Below are 14078 nucleotides of genomic sequence, written 5' to 3'. Positions count from 1 at the left end.
GAAATGGTGATTGCTATAAATAGATGAGTTGGAGATTCGGTATTATTTCCCACGATTTATATTTATTAAATTCTGCTTATCATTTATATGTTTTGTTTTTGTTTTGTTATTAGTATTTTATCCGCAAATGACAAATATATACATACAAATATATACGCTATCCACATCATACCCTGAAGGTTGGGTGATTTACTATTGTGATGAAAGATTTAAAGGTCTGATGGGACGAGCAAATAAGATTTTGAGCAAACAGGTACTAAGCATAGCTAAGGTTGTGATACATTATCTTCACGTCCTTACGGATCCATCAGATCCAATAACCCTTGCATTAGATGCTTTTAGCTCTAACACTAGGAGCAGGCTTAGGGACCTCGATAACCGTAATCGTCGAACTCGGAAAAGAGTTCGACGTGCAACCTAGCTCAACATCAGCCCGTTGAGTTTCTCGCCGGATCTTCTCAGCGGGTCACGATTCCGATCCAGTAGTAGATTTGTTCGTGAAGCAGCTATTTTTGAGTTGTTAGGTCTCCCTTGGAGGCGTTTGGGTAGCTGTTAGCAAATCACGCCCCTCCTGGCTGAGCTCTTGCTCGCCCTCCTGTCCTTGTGAAACTGGAAAGGCCTAGGGGACACCAACAAGCCCTCAATCTTAAAACAAAAAACATTATCTTTTTTAAATGTTTCAATAATTGAAACTGTAAAAGGAATTTGTGTCTCTGTAGACTTGAATGTCTATGGTGAATGTTTACACACGCCATTTCGAATCCTCCCGATCCATTAACAGTGCTTTTAGATATCTCAAGCAACGGTCACCGTTCTCGTTGAACCCGTCGCTTGCAATGAAGGACTCGGCTAGTAAATTAACCCACAGACACAGCCCATTGAGTATCTCGCCGGATCTTCTCAGTGGCCCGCGTTTCCGATCCGGTGGTAGATTCTGCGAATCACTGTTCTTGCTAGAGCCAGCGTTAGCAACGTCCATAGGTTAGAGCCCCGTGAGCTCACCTACTCGCTCAGTGAATCTTGTATAGCCCCTCGAGGTTACTAGAATATGTAGAAAGAAAAAAAAAGTGAATGTTGCAAGAGAGTACCGATTTCAAGTTATTTCTATTATCCGGAGTCTCCAAGTAATGTAAATGACACCACGTATGTTTAGATAAAGGATACACAATCCATGCAAGTTCAAATGCCTAGTCGTGATGTATCTGTAGTGGTAATATTTTTGGTGTCCATGGCAGTGACCATTAAGTTCGTGACCAGATAGGTTCTTGTCAAAATAAGAATAAAACAATACGTTGACGACAGTAAGTATTAACTTATCGAAATAGAGGACTGTTTATTTGTAATAAATAAGATATGTATATTTGTTGCAGTCGTTTTTTAGTTTTTTTAGTTATGATTAGACCAGCAATCCACACTGTTCTTGTTACTATTGAATGCGAACATAATTCGTTTTATCCGATAACCTAATATTAATGACATAATGTGGACAATATTGCGCTTATCATCATTACGATACTGAGGTCGGAAAGCATTTGGTCGTGTATAATTGGTCGTATTAATGTGGTAATTATTTGAAATTGTAAAATTTGTATGTACAATAAGATCCAAACGAAACTATTTTAACTCTTTCATTACTTATATTAAACAGTTACAAAGTATAATTTTTCTGTTTTTTGGAACGCCATATTGATCTTTTTACACTATACTTTAACTGGTGAGTTTTTTTGTGATAAAAATTTGTTTTAAATATCTAAATAACATATATACTATTAACTTTAAGGTACAGAAAATGTCATCAGAAAGAAAGAAAATAACCGACTTAATAAACATTCCCGGTTTCACTTTCTCTTTCGAGTTAACTCCGAATATATGTGAAGATGAAATCAATGCTTTGGAGATGAGCCCTGTGTTTTTCTCCGTAACATGGCACGCGAAGGCTCACCAATGTAAAAATCTGGAAATCGATCCACTTCAAACTGTGCGTCTTCTCAAGAGTAAAGGAAAAAATGTTTTATTGCATTTAACATGTGATATGCTCAGAATGAGCTATTTGGACCAACTCTTGATATTTTTAAAAGAACAAGACATTTGTAATTTGTTCGTTATATTAGGAGGTATGTTATATTTTTAATCATTGTTTTCAAATTTACGGAATTTTAATTATCTGTATTAGATTTTTTTTCAAAAAGGCGAAAAACAATAAAATTTGTTGATTAGGTGCGGAAACACAAGATTTCAATAAAGAAGAAAATCATCTTTTTTTAAATTGGATATCTATGTTTGTGTTACAGACAATTACAACCCTGACACATCTGACTTCAAAAGCACTACAGAACTTATTAAGTACATTCGAGAGAAAACAGGGGATTACTTCTGCATAGGCATAGCTGGTTTTCCAGATTGTTCAGATGAAAAATTATTGCAATTGAAGCAAAAATTGGAAAATGGTGCTGACTTTATCGTTACTCAAGCGTTTTTCGAACCTGAAGTTCTAAAGAAATTCATCGAACAATGTGAAAATTGCGGTATTAAAGCTCCTATATTACCAGGAGTGTTTCTATTCGAAAACTATGATCAATTAGCAAAATTTCTAAATATGTGCAAAGGAAAAGTTTCTGATAATTTCGTTAATATTATAAAGAGTAAAGAGCAATCAGGGGCTCCCTGCAGTGAAGTAATCAAGAAAATGGTTCAAGATTTAAAAGAACAAATTAATATAAATCATTTCCATTTTTTTACTATGAACAAGATGCAAAGTGTTTGTAATTTGATTAAGCAATTAGGATGATCAATAATGTACAGTAGTCAGTAATTTTAATTTTTGTCGATTGTAATATATACAAAAACATATTATACTTATTCGTTATTGTTTTAGCATGTCCGTACTGTGCGAACCATCAATCTAACAGAATGATTACGAAGGTCGATGACTCCGACTGTCAGCAGTGTCAGCTGATAGGCCCTCCTTTTGCACGGGTTTAACAGAGCACCGCTGAATATCAGTAATTCGTTTCAGTTTGAAGAGTGGGGCAGCCTTATTGATATTTAACGACTTGTCGTTGCCGAGTGTTGTGGCATCGATGCTCGGCGGCGACGAGTTGTGGAAGGCGATGCTCGACTTCTGCGAGTGCACCATCTCGTAGGAGGCGACAGGGGGCGTGACAGACGCACAAGCCCGCCGCCGTCGAGCGGGGGCCAGGGATCTGACAAAAAAAACCTTATAGATATGTACACAGGCCGTTGGCTTGTTCACTCGGGTTTTATAAGGGTGTCCTGAAACTCAAAGTCACGGGTACAGGGTGACGAGTTAAGTGGTACCTACTAGTTCAGGGAAAAATAAAAACCAAAATCCATTTCACCCAGCTAAGTGATAATAAGTAAGTTTATGAAAATTTAGATAATCAACATCTTATATTTAGAAGGTGTGATCGTAAATTTCATAACTTTTCAGAGATTTCTTTAAAATGAAATCCATAAAAACTATGCTATTGAATGCAGCAACAAACCCATTAATTAGCAGTGTGAATTTAGTATAGAAATTAAAAAGTTTTATTAAGTCATGGTTAAAGCGTTTTAAGCGTTAGCTTTGAAACCGTAATTATAAAAAAAGTAATGTACTACCCCAGGAAAGATAGATAAAAAATAGCTCATTTTATTAAGATTTTCAAATCACGTTGGGGTCACCAATGAGGGAATCTAAATAGAGTCCCTTTATTTCGCCGTAAAATCCTGTTTTATGTAATTAACACCACAGTTGAAACAATAGAAATTTTATTGTTGTAACGGTATAAACAATTCAAGTTATTATATAATATTATATTAGTTACATAATAAACACATTATGTATAAATTAATTTACGTTTTAAATTTTTTTGGCGGTAAGAAGGTCCCGTGTCACAGCCTATCTTCTCTTTCCCTGACTTTCCCACCTCTCGTGCGTTCCGGCTTACGCATCATAAAAAGGTGCGTTCTTAAACGCCACAAATGGTACAATTGCTGCTTCTGTATCTATAAATGAAAATATCAAGATTATCAAGATGACTAGGGGCATTAAAAACTCGACAAAAATTTTTTATAATAAAACAGTTAAAATATTGTAATATGTTTATTTTTCCTAAAATAACTTAAGTGTTCAAATTGTTTGTCTTCGGCACGACTACACGCTCTGCATTGCCTCAGAAAAAATATTTTGATCAATCGTATGTAACTACTTGCGTTTATTTTTTTTACTGCAGCAATTTTACAGCGTAGTTCAGCTAGGCTTTATATTGGCTTCATGTACACTTTTATAAAACGTATCGGGATCGACGTCTAACCAGTCTCAGTGTAATTAGCTTCCCTTATGTTACTTCGCTCTCACAGTAAACACATAAACCGTTTAAGTCATAGGTTTAAGTGACCGAAATATGCAGTCAACAAACACAATTTTAGCACTTTTAAAGGTGTAGGAAATAAGAAACAAGGCTGTTTTGATGTTCAGAAGTTCAAACTACATTGACGTCAAATTGGCATTTGACATTACTAGACTGTGTCAAGTTGACAACGGTTTTAAGTTTTTAGGTTATTCTTTAAATCCGAATTCTGACATCTAATATCTATACTATCACTAAAGTGAGAATATTTACTTATTTATTCGTTTAAACATATAAAACATTTAAATAAATATTTGGGAATATACGAAACCTATCGCTAGCTTTGTCTAAGTAAGTTAAAATAAAGGATTCTGTTATGTTAAGCATAACCATATAAGTTACACAAATTTACTCTCTTTTAGGTTTTGATTTCAATTTACGTAGATAAGGATGTCCTTTCCTGATAAAGAGCAAAGAAAAAAGTGCTGGGACGCCAGAGATAAATACTGGGAGTGCTTAGACTCTCAGAATATCAAGGACAGTTCACAGAAACCATTAGCTTGTACGAACTTTAGGAAAATATTTGAAAAGTCCTGCCCTACCCAATGGGTTACGCATTTTGATAGAAAACGAGATTTCAATGTATTTAAAGAAAAAATGCAAAAAGAGGGTTATGAACCCATAAAAGATTCACAATGAATATGTTTAAAAAATATGTTTTTGTTGTATATTTTTAGTTTAAGTAGTAAATTATTATAGATTTGAAATTGCAGTTTTATTGTCCAAACCATTTAATAGAATACGTTTTTTAAACTGGACATTCTATAAACATAGGTTAGTATAGTAAGATAATACACAAATTATTGTTTATGAATCAATTTATTTTAAATGGGTTTTTTATTATTAATTTCAGACTTAAAAACTAGAATGGATGAAATTCTCGAGATCTTGTTGTGTGCAAATGAAACCAAACAAGAAATAAAAGTGGAAATTTTACAGGTATTAAAAATATAACAAGTTAAATTGTTGGAATATTACAAAAGTAATGAGGCAGAGTAAATATGAAATCATACTTTGTGGTTTGTTTTTTTTTTTTTTTTTTTTTTTTTTTTTTTTTTTTTTTTTTATTGCCCTTGTAGGCAGACGAGCATACGGCCCACCTGATGGTGAGTGGTTACCGTCGCCCATGGACTTCAGCAATGCAATTGTTTGTTTGTGTTTCATAAATTCATAAGTCGTTATTGGCATTTTAGTGAAGATTTTCATAAAGAACACATACAGTACACAGTTTGTATGAGAGTAGTTCAAACAAATAATCATAAAATATTACAGATACTCAAATATATTTTTATAAAATTATATTTCATGTACATAATAATTAATTTCAGAAAATTTTACTGATGGCAAAAGAGTGTGATTCAGGGAAGCATTGTAAATCATGGAATAATATAGCAAACTTATTGTGGAATTCCTTGCAAAAAAAATTTAGCAAAATTGATGATCAATTATTATGTTCCATATGCTTTTATACAATTGCTTCTTACACTGATGATTGTGATAGGTATATCAATGGGATACAAAAAATTCTTGAATTTGAGATTGAAAATTTAAAACCTGGCAATTTGAAAATTTCACAATGCAACATTGCATTAATGTATGGTTTATTCCAATCAAATTTTCTTACTTCTCAGTGTGCAGGAGATATAATTAATTTTACTAGAGTTTTGCAATTAACCTTTGATTTACTAATTATAATGGGATATGAATACACGCAATTCACTTTTCTTGCCTTTAAAATAATGAAATCATTTAAAAAAGTATGTAATACTAAATGGCAAACAACAATTTTTAAGAGAGACAATCAAATTAAATTAATGAATGTTATCAATCATAACTGGGAAAACCCCATTACTGGAGTACGAGATCTACTTAAGAGTATTTTTAATACTCTATTAACTACTCTTGATGATGTATTGTACCTTTTAACACTAAAAGAAATTAATCAATTTTATTGGAATAAGGCCAAGTATTTAATGCTCTGTGAAGTAATTCATGTAGACTGCAAAAACATTTTAGTATTAATGTCTGAAAATGATTGGGCTCAGGGCCTTTTTAGCAGCCTCAATATTCCCAGCTTGGTGTCTGCTGGAGCTGATATGTATTTTGCAATTTTGAAAAGAATAAAATGTGTCGCCGAATGGTGCAACATTTTTCTAAACTCCACCATTAGCCTTTTTCAAGAAGGAACAGAGAAATCTATTCAAAACTTCAGTAACTATTGGTGTCTAACAACTTTAAAAAGATTTCCATCTTTACTGGGAGTATTCATAGAAAAGATAATGAAAAACAACTTTAAACAAGAACCATATGCTTTGATGTGTATCATAAAACAAGGTAATAAACTTGGAATTTTTGAAAAAGATTGGAATTTGTACAGCGGCTCAAATAATATCATGAATACGGTAGAGATGGCTTTGGAACACAAAATTGCTCCGCTGCGTATAGACGCTTTCGATATTGTTTGTGTTTCACATAGTAAATCACTGCCCATACAAAGGGAATACACACATGTTCTGGAGTACTTAAAGAACAATATGAACTCAGACTGCACTGTACTGAGATTAAATATGATGCGAAGTTTAAAATCATTTTTAAACCAACTACACGTTTCCTATTTAAACTATATGAAAACCTACAAAAATTGTGATGTAATAGATCTCATTTGCTTTTGTAAAAGCTTGCAAGAAATAGTATTTGAATCTTTAGAGTTGAATGGCAATTATCAAAGGAAAATAACAGCAGTTAAACTGACTTATTTGATTATGGAGTGCTTCAATGAAGTTCCTAGAAAGAAGAAAAAACAGATAAGACAGACTAACACATCTCTACTGCATTATCTAAAAACAGAGAATCAATGGTTTTTGGGTGGAGAAAAAATGACTGAGATATTAATTAAGCTTTTGAAGGATCCTTCAGATGATGTAAGAGAAAATGTAGTTCAATTATTACTGAAATACTACTTAAATGAAATACAAAATGCGAATTTCCTAAACAATTTGGCGACAGAAGCTCTTTCTTGCATTAGAAGTAAATTCTTCTTTGTAAGTAATTGTGGTCAAAGTATGTTGAAATTACTCAGTAATTTATTATTAATACCCAGAAACATTGAAACAAAGTATCAAAGCATTGAAGAAATTTTCAACTATGCTTATAATGAGTTACTATCTGAATACAAAAAGGATATAATGACTTCAATTGAAAACGAGACACAATTATATTCATTCATAAATATTTTGATAGTAGTGCTAGAAGTTTGTATTGACAACTCATTTAACATACGATTATCAACTGATACAATTCATGAGTTAATTCGTGTTTTGCAATATACTACCAATCAATTCACTTGGGAGCAAGATAATTGTACTAGTTCAGATTTTGCAAAAATGAGCGAAGTGGTTGAGGGAATGATAGCTCAATCTGAAAATTCAGCTTATAATGAAAACGATGAAGTAAAAATTTCAGGCATACATCAAATTGTTTTGAATTGCCTTTGGTTAAACGTTAAGGTAAGTTTTTAATTAAATAAGGTTATTATTGTTATTATACATTTCGTTACAGGAGCAGTTTACTACTCAAACCATAGTCTGTATGAACGAAAATTTGGTGAGAGACCTATATCCCAGGCCTAGTAGGGTAATTGAAAACAAGTTTGTATATTAGCTGTGAAACATAACATATTAGAACTGTGAAGAAGATTTATCCAGGATCAATACTTTTTTGCCGCTTTTTCAATGAGTAGCCCTAGATACTCCTTAAAGGAACATTGATTCACGGAGACTCCTTCGAGATTGACACGGTTCGAGCGGTATCATTGATTTAACGAGCAACTGTAGCTCCCACTCAAGTGGGATTAGGTGGGCTGCAGCACACTCATCTAGGTACCTACCTACTTTAGTTAGCAACAAAAAACCATGAACATGCGTATACTATAATATAAACCCCCTTTACATAATTTGTACATATTTGTAGTGGGACATTATAAATCTATATTGATGTGATATTGGTTTAGACTATCTCTAATTTTACCGCAGAGTAACTTTGCGGTCTGTGTGTTTAGTGCGAGTTTTTTAACGTTATCGATAGCGTAAAAGTTAGCTCATATTTGTGTATGGAATGGGATCGTTTGCCTATGTTTGCCGCTAGGGGCGCTGTTCCAACTGCATACAAAATTGGGCTAACTTTTACGCTATCGAGAACGTTAAAGAACTCGCACCAAGCAAACTGAAGCTTGCCTTACATTGAAATCAAAATCCTCACATATCATGTTGAGCGATGTCATTTTCGCTGTCGAGAATTGCGCTTCAGTAAGCACAACTCCAACCTTTTAATAAAACACTAAACGTTTAACACCCACTTTACCTAAAAATCTAGAACATTGCCAAGTCTTGCGACCACTCGCATGAGATGTGTCAACACCGAACAATTTGAATAACAATCAAAATATTAAATAGAAGTACATATATTGCAGGCATCGTGTGATTTAGCTTCACTCTTGGTGCAATTTAATAAGGATGACTTTGAAACATGTAGAAAATGTTTAGAACTCATTACTCACGTTCTAGAGAGCTCACGACATAAAGGGGCAATCGAAGCTGCAGGTGCAGCATTAGGTAGGTATCATGATATATAGCATGATATATCTTTTAATTTATTAAAAAATTAAGGTTTTTTTTTTTTTTTTCAGGAAAAGTTATACAATGTTTGACATCTTTACCTGAGGAGTCGAATATTTTAAATTCAATGAATAGCTTCCTTGAATCTAAATTAAACGAGTTGATATCTAAAGTCTATAATATGGCATCCATAACACGAAGAGGAGCAGGTCTTCCTATAATGGTTCACAGAATTGTTTCAAGTGACATGAATAAGGGAAAGGTAATTTGAATTTGTTCACGAATTATGGTAGAATATTATTTTACCAAACAAATCTCATATGCTATTAATTCTTTCTAGCCGCTATTTCACTATTTTTTAAAGAACATATTGGAGCTGTGTAACTCCGTACTCGATGTACCCAAACTAGAAGACAATGCTTCCGTTTTAGAAAACGAAATGGATTTACCTAAAGCTATCTACATCCACTTCTTAACAAAAGTAGTAACTGACAGCAGTTTGGCTTGTGACGTAATGTACTACTCATCAGAGCTCTCCGAACTGGCGTTTTTAAACCTAACCAGCGAACATTGGCAAATAAGGTATTTTTTTTAGATGAATAATACCTCAAAGGATCTTACACATTGATAATATGTTCGGGTATTAATCGGAAAGTAGATGAGATTACCATTTACTCTTTTTACTTCCTCAAATGATACCTCAACTTATTTAACTAGGTACCAAAATCTACTGCTCTAAATTAAATATAAAGCGTAGGCCGTACGGTTGTAACAGTCATTGTTCGCACTTCGACGGCGTACTCGACGAATTGAGAACAATGACTGTTAAAGATACTATACTGTTTTGAAGTTTTTTTTAATTGGCTTTGTAGGTAGACGAGCATACGGTCCACCTAATGGTAAGTGCTTATCGTCGCTCATGGACTTTAGCAAAGCCAGAGGCACAGCCAAGTCGCTGCCTCGTGCCTCGATTGAAGATGGTCGTTATTCCGATGTTCAACTAGTTCAACCTAAAAAGATTAAGATAGGCTACAGCACTCTTGTTTCGGTGTCTGGGCCCTGGCAAACTATACTAGATTCATTTCGATAAATGAAACTAATTGTTTTATTTCTATAATAGGAACGCAGCTTTACAACTTTATGGTGCATTGATTCCACGACAAATAGGACAAAAAAAGGCCCTTGGCACTGACGATAATACAATTGCGACGGTAGCTTGGGACGAATTGCGAACTCATTCTCCAAGACTGTGGAAGATGATCACGACCCGATTACGTATAGAGAGCCAATCTATTCAAATAGTGTCTCATTCGAATCTAGTACCCATTTTAAATTTATTGGCCAGTTGCGCAAAGAGATATAATCTTTCTTTTGATTGCGAATCACAGGTTGACGAATTGCTGACAAGTTTGATACTACTATTAGGTAGTCCAATATATATAGTCAGAAGGTTATCAGCTAAATGCATTTCAAATAATTTTAAATTTGAAGAAATTGGCTTACTGTCATATGGAAAATTTAATTCTGAAAATTTTATTCATGGTACGCTTATGTTGTTGAAACATTATACAGAGGAATCTCTTAACATGGATACATTTGATAAGACGAAAAGTTATATTGAAAATATTTTAACAAATAAAGTACATTCATACTTATGTAAACAATACTTTGAAGATATATTTTGTAACAAACCTCTGGCTTTAAATGATATAGAAGATACCTTTTTCGTTTTAGAAAACAAAATGTATGAACCAGGAGTATTTCTTTGGGCAGATGCGCGTTTACAAAAGTATCTTCGGACGTGTCCGTGGTTTGAAATTCCAAATTTATTAAAAATGTTTTTCAATCATGAGGGTTATGATAGATGTCTCAAGTATTTGCTGTTGAAAATGAAAAGAGATATGATTATTTCCGAACCTATTCTCTTAGAAATTACAAATACTTTACTGGAGTTTAACAAAAAATATGAAAGCAGTTACATTTGGAAAATTATATTTGAAGTGTCTCTAAGGACTGATTTAACTAAAAGTTTTGAGATTATTTCCTTCTTAAACAATTCAGTGGACTTGGTGTTTTCATATAAACTTAGGTACATTGTTCCATTAGCAGCAAAAGTACTAGAATGTTTAGAAGAAAATGTTCAGTTGCATTTTTCTAAAATTATATGGCAATTGTCTGATCCTAAGATGGATGTAAACATGCGGCACATCGCTGCATTAGCTAATAATAAAGTTGCAGAAGTATTTAAGAAATTACCTAAAATTGTGAAGATTAACTCTCTGAAATCAGCCATTATTTTATTACAAGATGAAGATGTGGATGTCAGAAATTTGAGTGTCATTTTTTACAAAAATATAAGTCAAGAATCTGCCGAAAAACAATGTTATATCTGCCTTAAAAGAATTATGCAAAAAGAGTTTCTAGAAAGTTTATTTTGTGAACCAAATGAAATTGAAATGCTTTTTAATGACTTGTCTGAAGTACTGCAAAATCTCAATAACAAACAAAAGGATGAGTTTAACCCATTTGCTAATGAACTTAAAAATATATACTTAGAAGTAGATGTTTTGCAGCAACTTTTGGAAAGTTTGAAGAACTCTGATTAACCTAAATAAAGTATATGAGATAAAGAAAAAATGTTATTTGCACTCAATTATAATAACATTTATTTAATTAGATATTCATCATAATAGTATGTTTGAGATGGTGTTGTATCATCAATTTGTATTGACACAATGTGTCTTCCAGGAACCATGACTAGACCTAATACTCTGGGTTCTTCAGTTTCTCCCTCATTATTTTTCAAGTACTCTGAGCAAGCACCTAAAATACAATTTATATGTAACAAAATTAGGTATTTCACCAATCATAAAAATTGATTGGTACAACTTGAGCCTATACATTTATTAGCTACAGACAAAAGGATAATATGTTGATAATCAGCTAATTTCACTACTGCTTTCAATGTTTGTCTTATACCATTACCTATAAGGATAATTATTTATTATTTAGGTTCTGGCATTTTTGTGCTCATAACACACGAACACTAGCTTGGGGCTTTAAATGTATAATATTTGTTTGTGTGATTTTTGTCAACCATACTATATATGAGTCGACTATTATCAAAGCCGGCAATGTGACTTTTGGATAATTATTGGTAAATCAGAAAAACGAATTATTGACTTTGTATTCCATTGGCAGTCACAAAACTCTTCTGAACGACATCTTAGATAAATAACAGGTTAAGTATTAACCTTTATTTAATGCAGGTTTTGAACCGTATTCTTTGAAGGAGACGATTATATTCAAATCAATCTGTATTGAAATATCAATAAAATTTTTTTGTCCAAATGCACAGATTGCTACCTTTGATAATAGACGACTCATATAAGCACATGATATACTATTGGTAAACCTACACACTTGTGATATAATATGTGAATTCAATAATTTTTACAAGATTGTATACTCAACCTACAAGAGCTCTATAAAAGTATTTAATCCATACCTAAAATTACATTTGCATCTCTATCTGTACACAGGAACACTCCTATCAGAACTCTGCCATCGGTCATTTCAATTCTAAATTTCATATTTAACCATTTTCTAAGTTTTGCCTTTCCTTCTTCCTCCACCACCTGAAGTATACAATTATTAAAAGTAGTAGGTACTATCTAATCCATTATGTCTATGTACAGGTTTGAAATAACAAAAAATATTTAAAAGGAATTATTTTTATATCTCTTGTTCATCCTTAATTATATTTCATGGGAAATAAGAGATCAAGCATTACTTTGATACCTAAATCTAGCGTTACTCAGTCAATTACATTTAATTATGAACTATCTAAATATCTAGAATTTATGATTATGTCAATGTGTAAACATCAATAATTTAAATGATTTTTCCTGGAAGGCCAAATAGGAATATAACTTGTATTAATGTTAAAAAAGCCTGAATCAAAAGTCATGTACGTAAAATTAATTAATGAAGGGAGGCGAAATTTAGCAAATATATAATTGGCTTGTCTACATACAATATTATTCTTTTAAAAGAAGTCTTATTCACTTTCGATGCTAACCTAAATATTATGTATATTTTATTTGTAGACGTGAGTTTATTTTTATCATACCTGAGGTGCTTCCGAAGTCGTTTTATTGCCTTCATTACTCATTTCCTTAGCTTGTTCAAATCTTTATCCCTGAACAATAAACGAGTTTCTTGCTAAAGTCTGGAAGTATTTTTATACGGCATTATTTTGTAGCCAGGTACATGGTTACACCATTGAAGTAGGAAACCTAGGTTACACACAAAGCATTTTTATCTGTCATGTAAAACTTAATTTGACCAAATCAAAATCAAATATTTTTTTTGAACCATAGACCTTAGGTTTCAAGGTTTCTTATTTCAGTGGTTTGAACTCTCAAATGTAATTCTCTAAGTTAGGGGATTTTATGACCTGGTAACTAAGATCTTTAAGTCAAGTCTTATTTTAATTTTAATGAAAACTTTTTAAATGAAAAATGATATTATGAAATGAAGTTGATTAATATGAAACATGGCATGAAATGAAATGAAAACGAAATGAAATGAAAATGATTAATTTGAGACATTAATTAAATGGGATGAAATGAGATGAGATGATATGGGATGAAATAACTTCTTGTTCTTCATAACAGCCCACAGACGTCCACTGCTGGACATAGGCCTCCCCCAAGCCTCGCCACAAAGACCGGTCCTGCGCTGCCTGCCAGCGGATCCCCGCGAACCTCAATACGTCGTCGGTCCATCTTGTTGGAGGCCTACCCACGCTATGTCTTCCGGTACGCGGTCGCCACTCAAGAACTTTCTGGCCCCAACGGCCATCCGTTCTATGAGCAATGTGTCCTGCCCACTGCCACTTCAATGTCGCAATCCTTTGGGCTAATCGGTTACCATGGTTTTCTTGCGAATCTCCTCATTTCTGATTTGATCTCGCAGGGAAACTCCGAGCATAGCCCTCTCTATTGCTCTTTGGGTGACTTTGATTCTTCTCATAAGGCCCATTGTGAGC

General features: G+C 33.2%; 2 protein-coding genes across 14 annotated transcripts; one reads left to right on the top strand and one right to left on the bottom strand.

Moving 5' to 3' along the window:
- The first annotated feature begins 744 nt into the window (after positions 1-744).
- On the top strand, positions 745-11662 carry LOC101745429 (methylenetetrahydrofolate reductase (NADPH)). 12 transcript variants are annotated; one of them, XM_038017202.2, is made up of 8 exons: positions 4127-4611; positions 4775-5186; positions 5266-5351; positions 5741-7918; positions 8881-9022; positions 9097-9287; positions 9366-9607; positions 10146-11662. In XM_038017202.2, exons 3-8 carry the CDS (start codon positions 5280-5282, stop codon positions 11629-11631), a joined length of 4311 nt encoding a protein of 1436 aa, XP_037873130.2. In that variant the 5' UTR covers positions 4127-4611; positions 4775-5186; positions 5266-5279; the 3' UTR covers positions 11632-11662. The 12 variants fall into 12 exon arrangements, with proteins under 12 accessions (XP_062529665.1, XP_062529663.1, XP_037873129.2 ...); XM_062673672.1 differs by having other exon boundaries at positions 4130-4703; XM_062673674.1 differs by lacking the exon at positions 4775-5186.
- LOC101735332 (N-alpha-acetyltransferase 38, NatC auxiliary subunit) lies at positions 3755-13783 on the bottom strand. Of its 2 annotated transcripts, none has more exons than XM_062673686.1 (3): positions 13158-13783; positions 12534-12663; positions 3755-4008 (listed from the first exon to the last, which is right to left on the bottom strand). In XM_062673686.1, the coding sequence occupies exons 1-3, from the start codon at positions 13197-13199 to the stop codon at positions 3947-3949; spliced, it is 234 nt and encodes a 77-aa protein (XP_062529670.1). In that variant the 5' UTR covers positions 13200-13783; the 3' UTR covers positions 3755-3946. The 2 variants fall into 2 exon arrangements, with proteins under 2 accessions (XP_062529670.1, XP_004928257.1); XM_004928200.5 differs by lacking the exon at positions 3755-4008 and adding an exon at positions 11665-11848.
- Between the last annotated feature and the right edge of the window lie 295 nt (positions 13784-14078).

This window comes from Bombyx mori, chromosome 18, assembly GCF_030269925.1.
Source record: "Bombyx mori chromosome 18, ASM3026992v2".
In the NCBI taxonomy this organism is placed as follows: Eukaryota; Metazoa; Arthropoda; class Insecta; order Lepidoptera; family Bombycidae; genus Bombyx; species Bombyx mori.
Note: the sequence above shows the minus strand (reverse complement) of the source record. Positions and strands in the feature narration are given on the sequence as shown.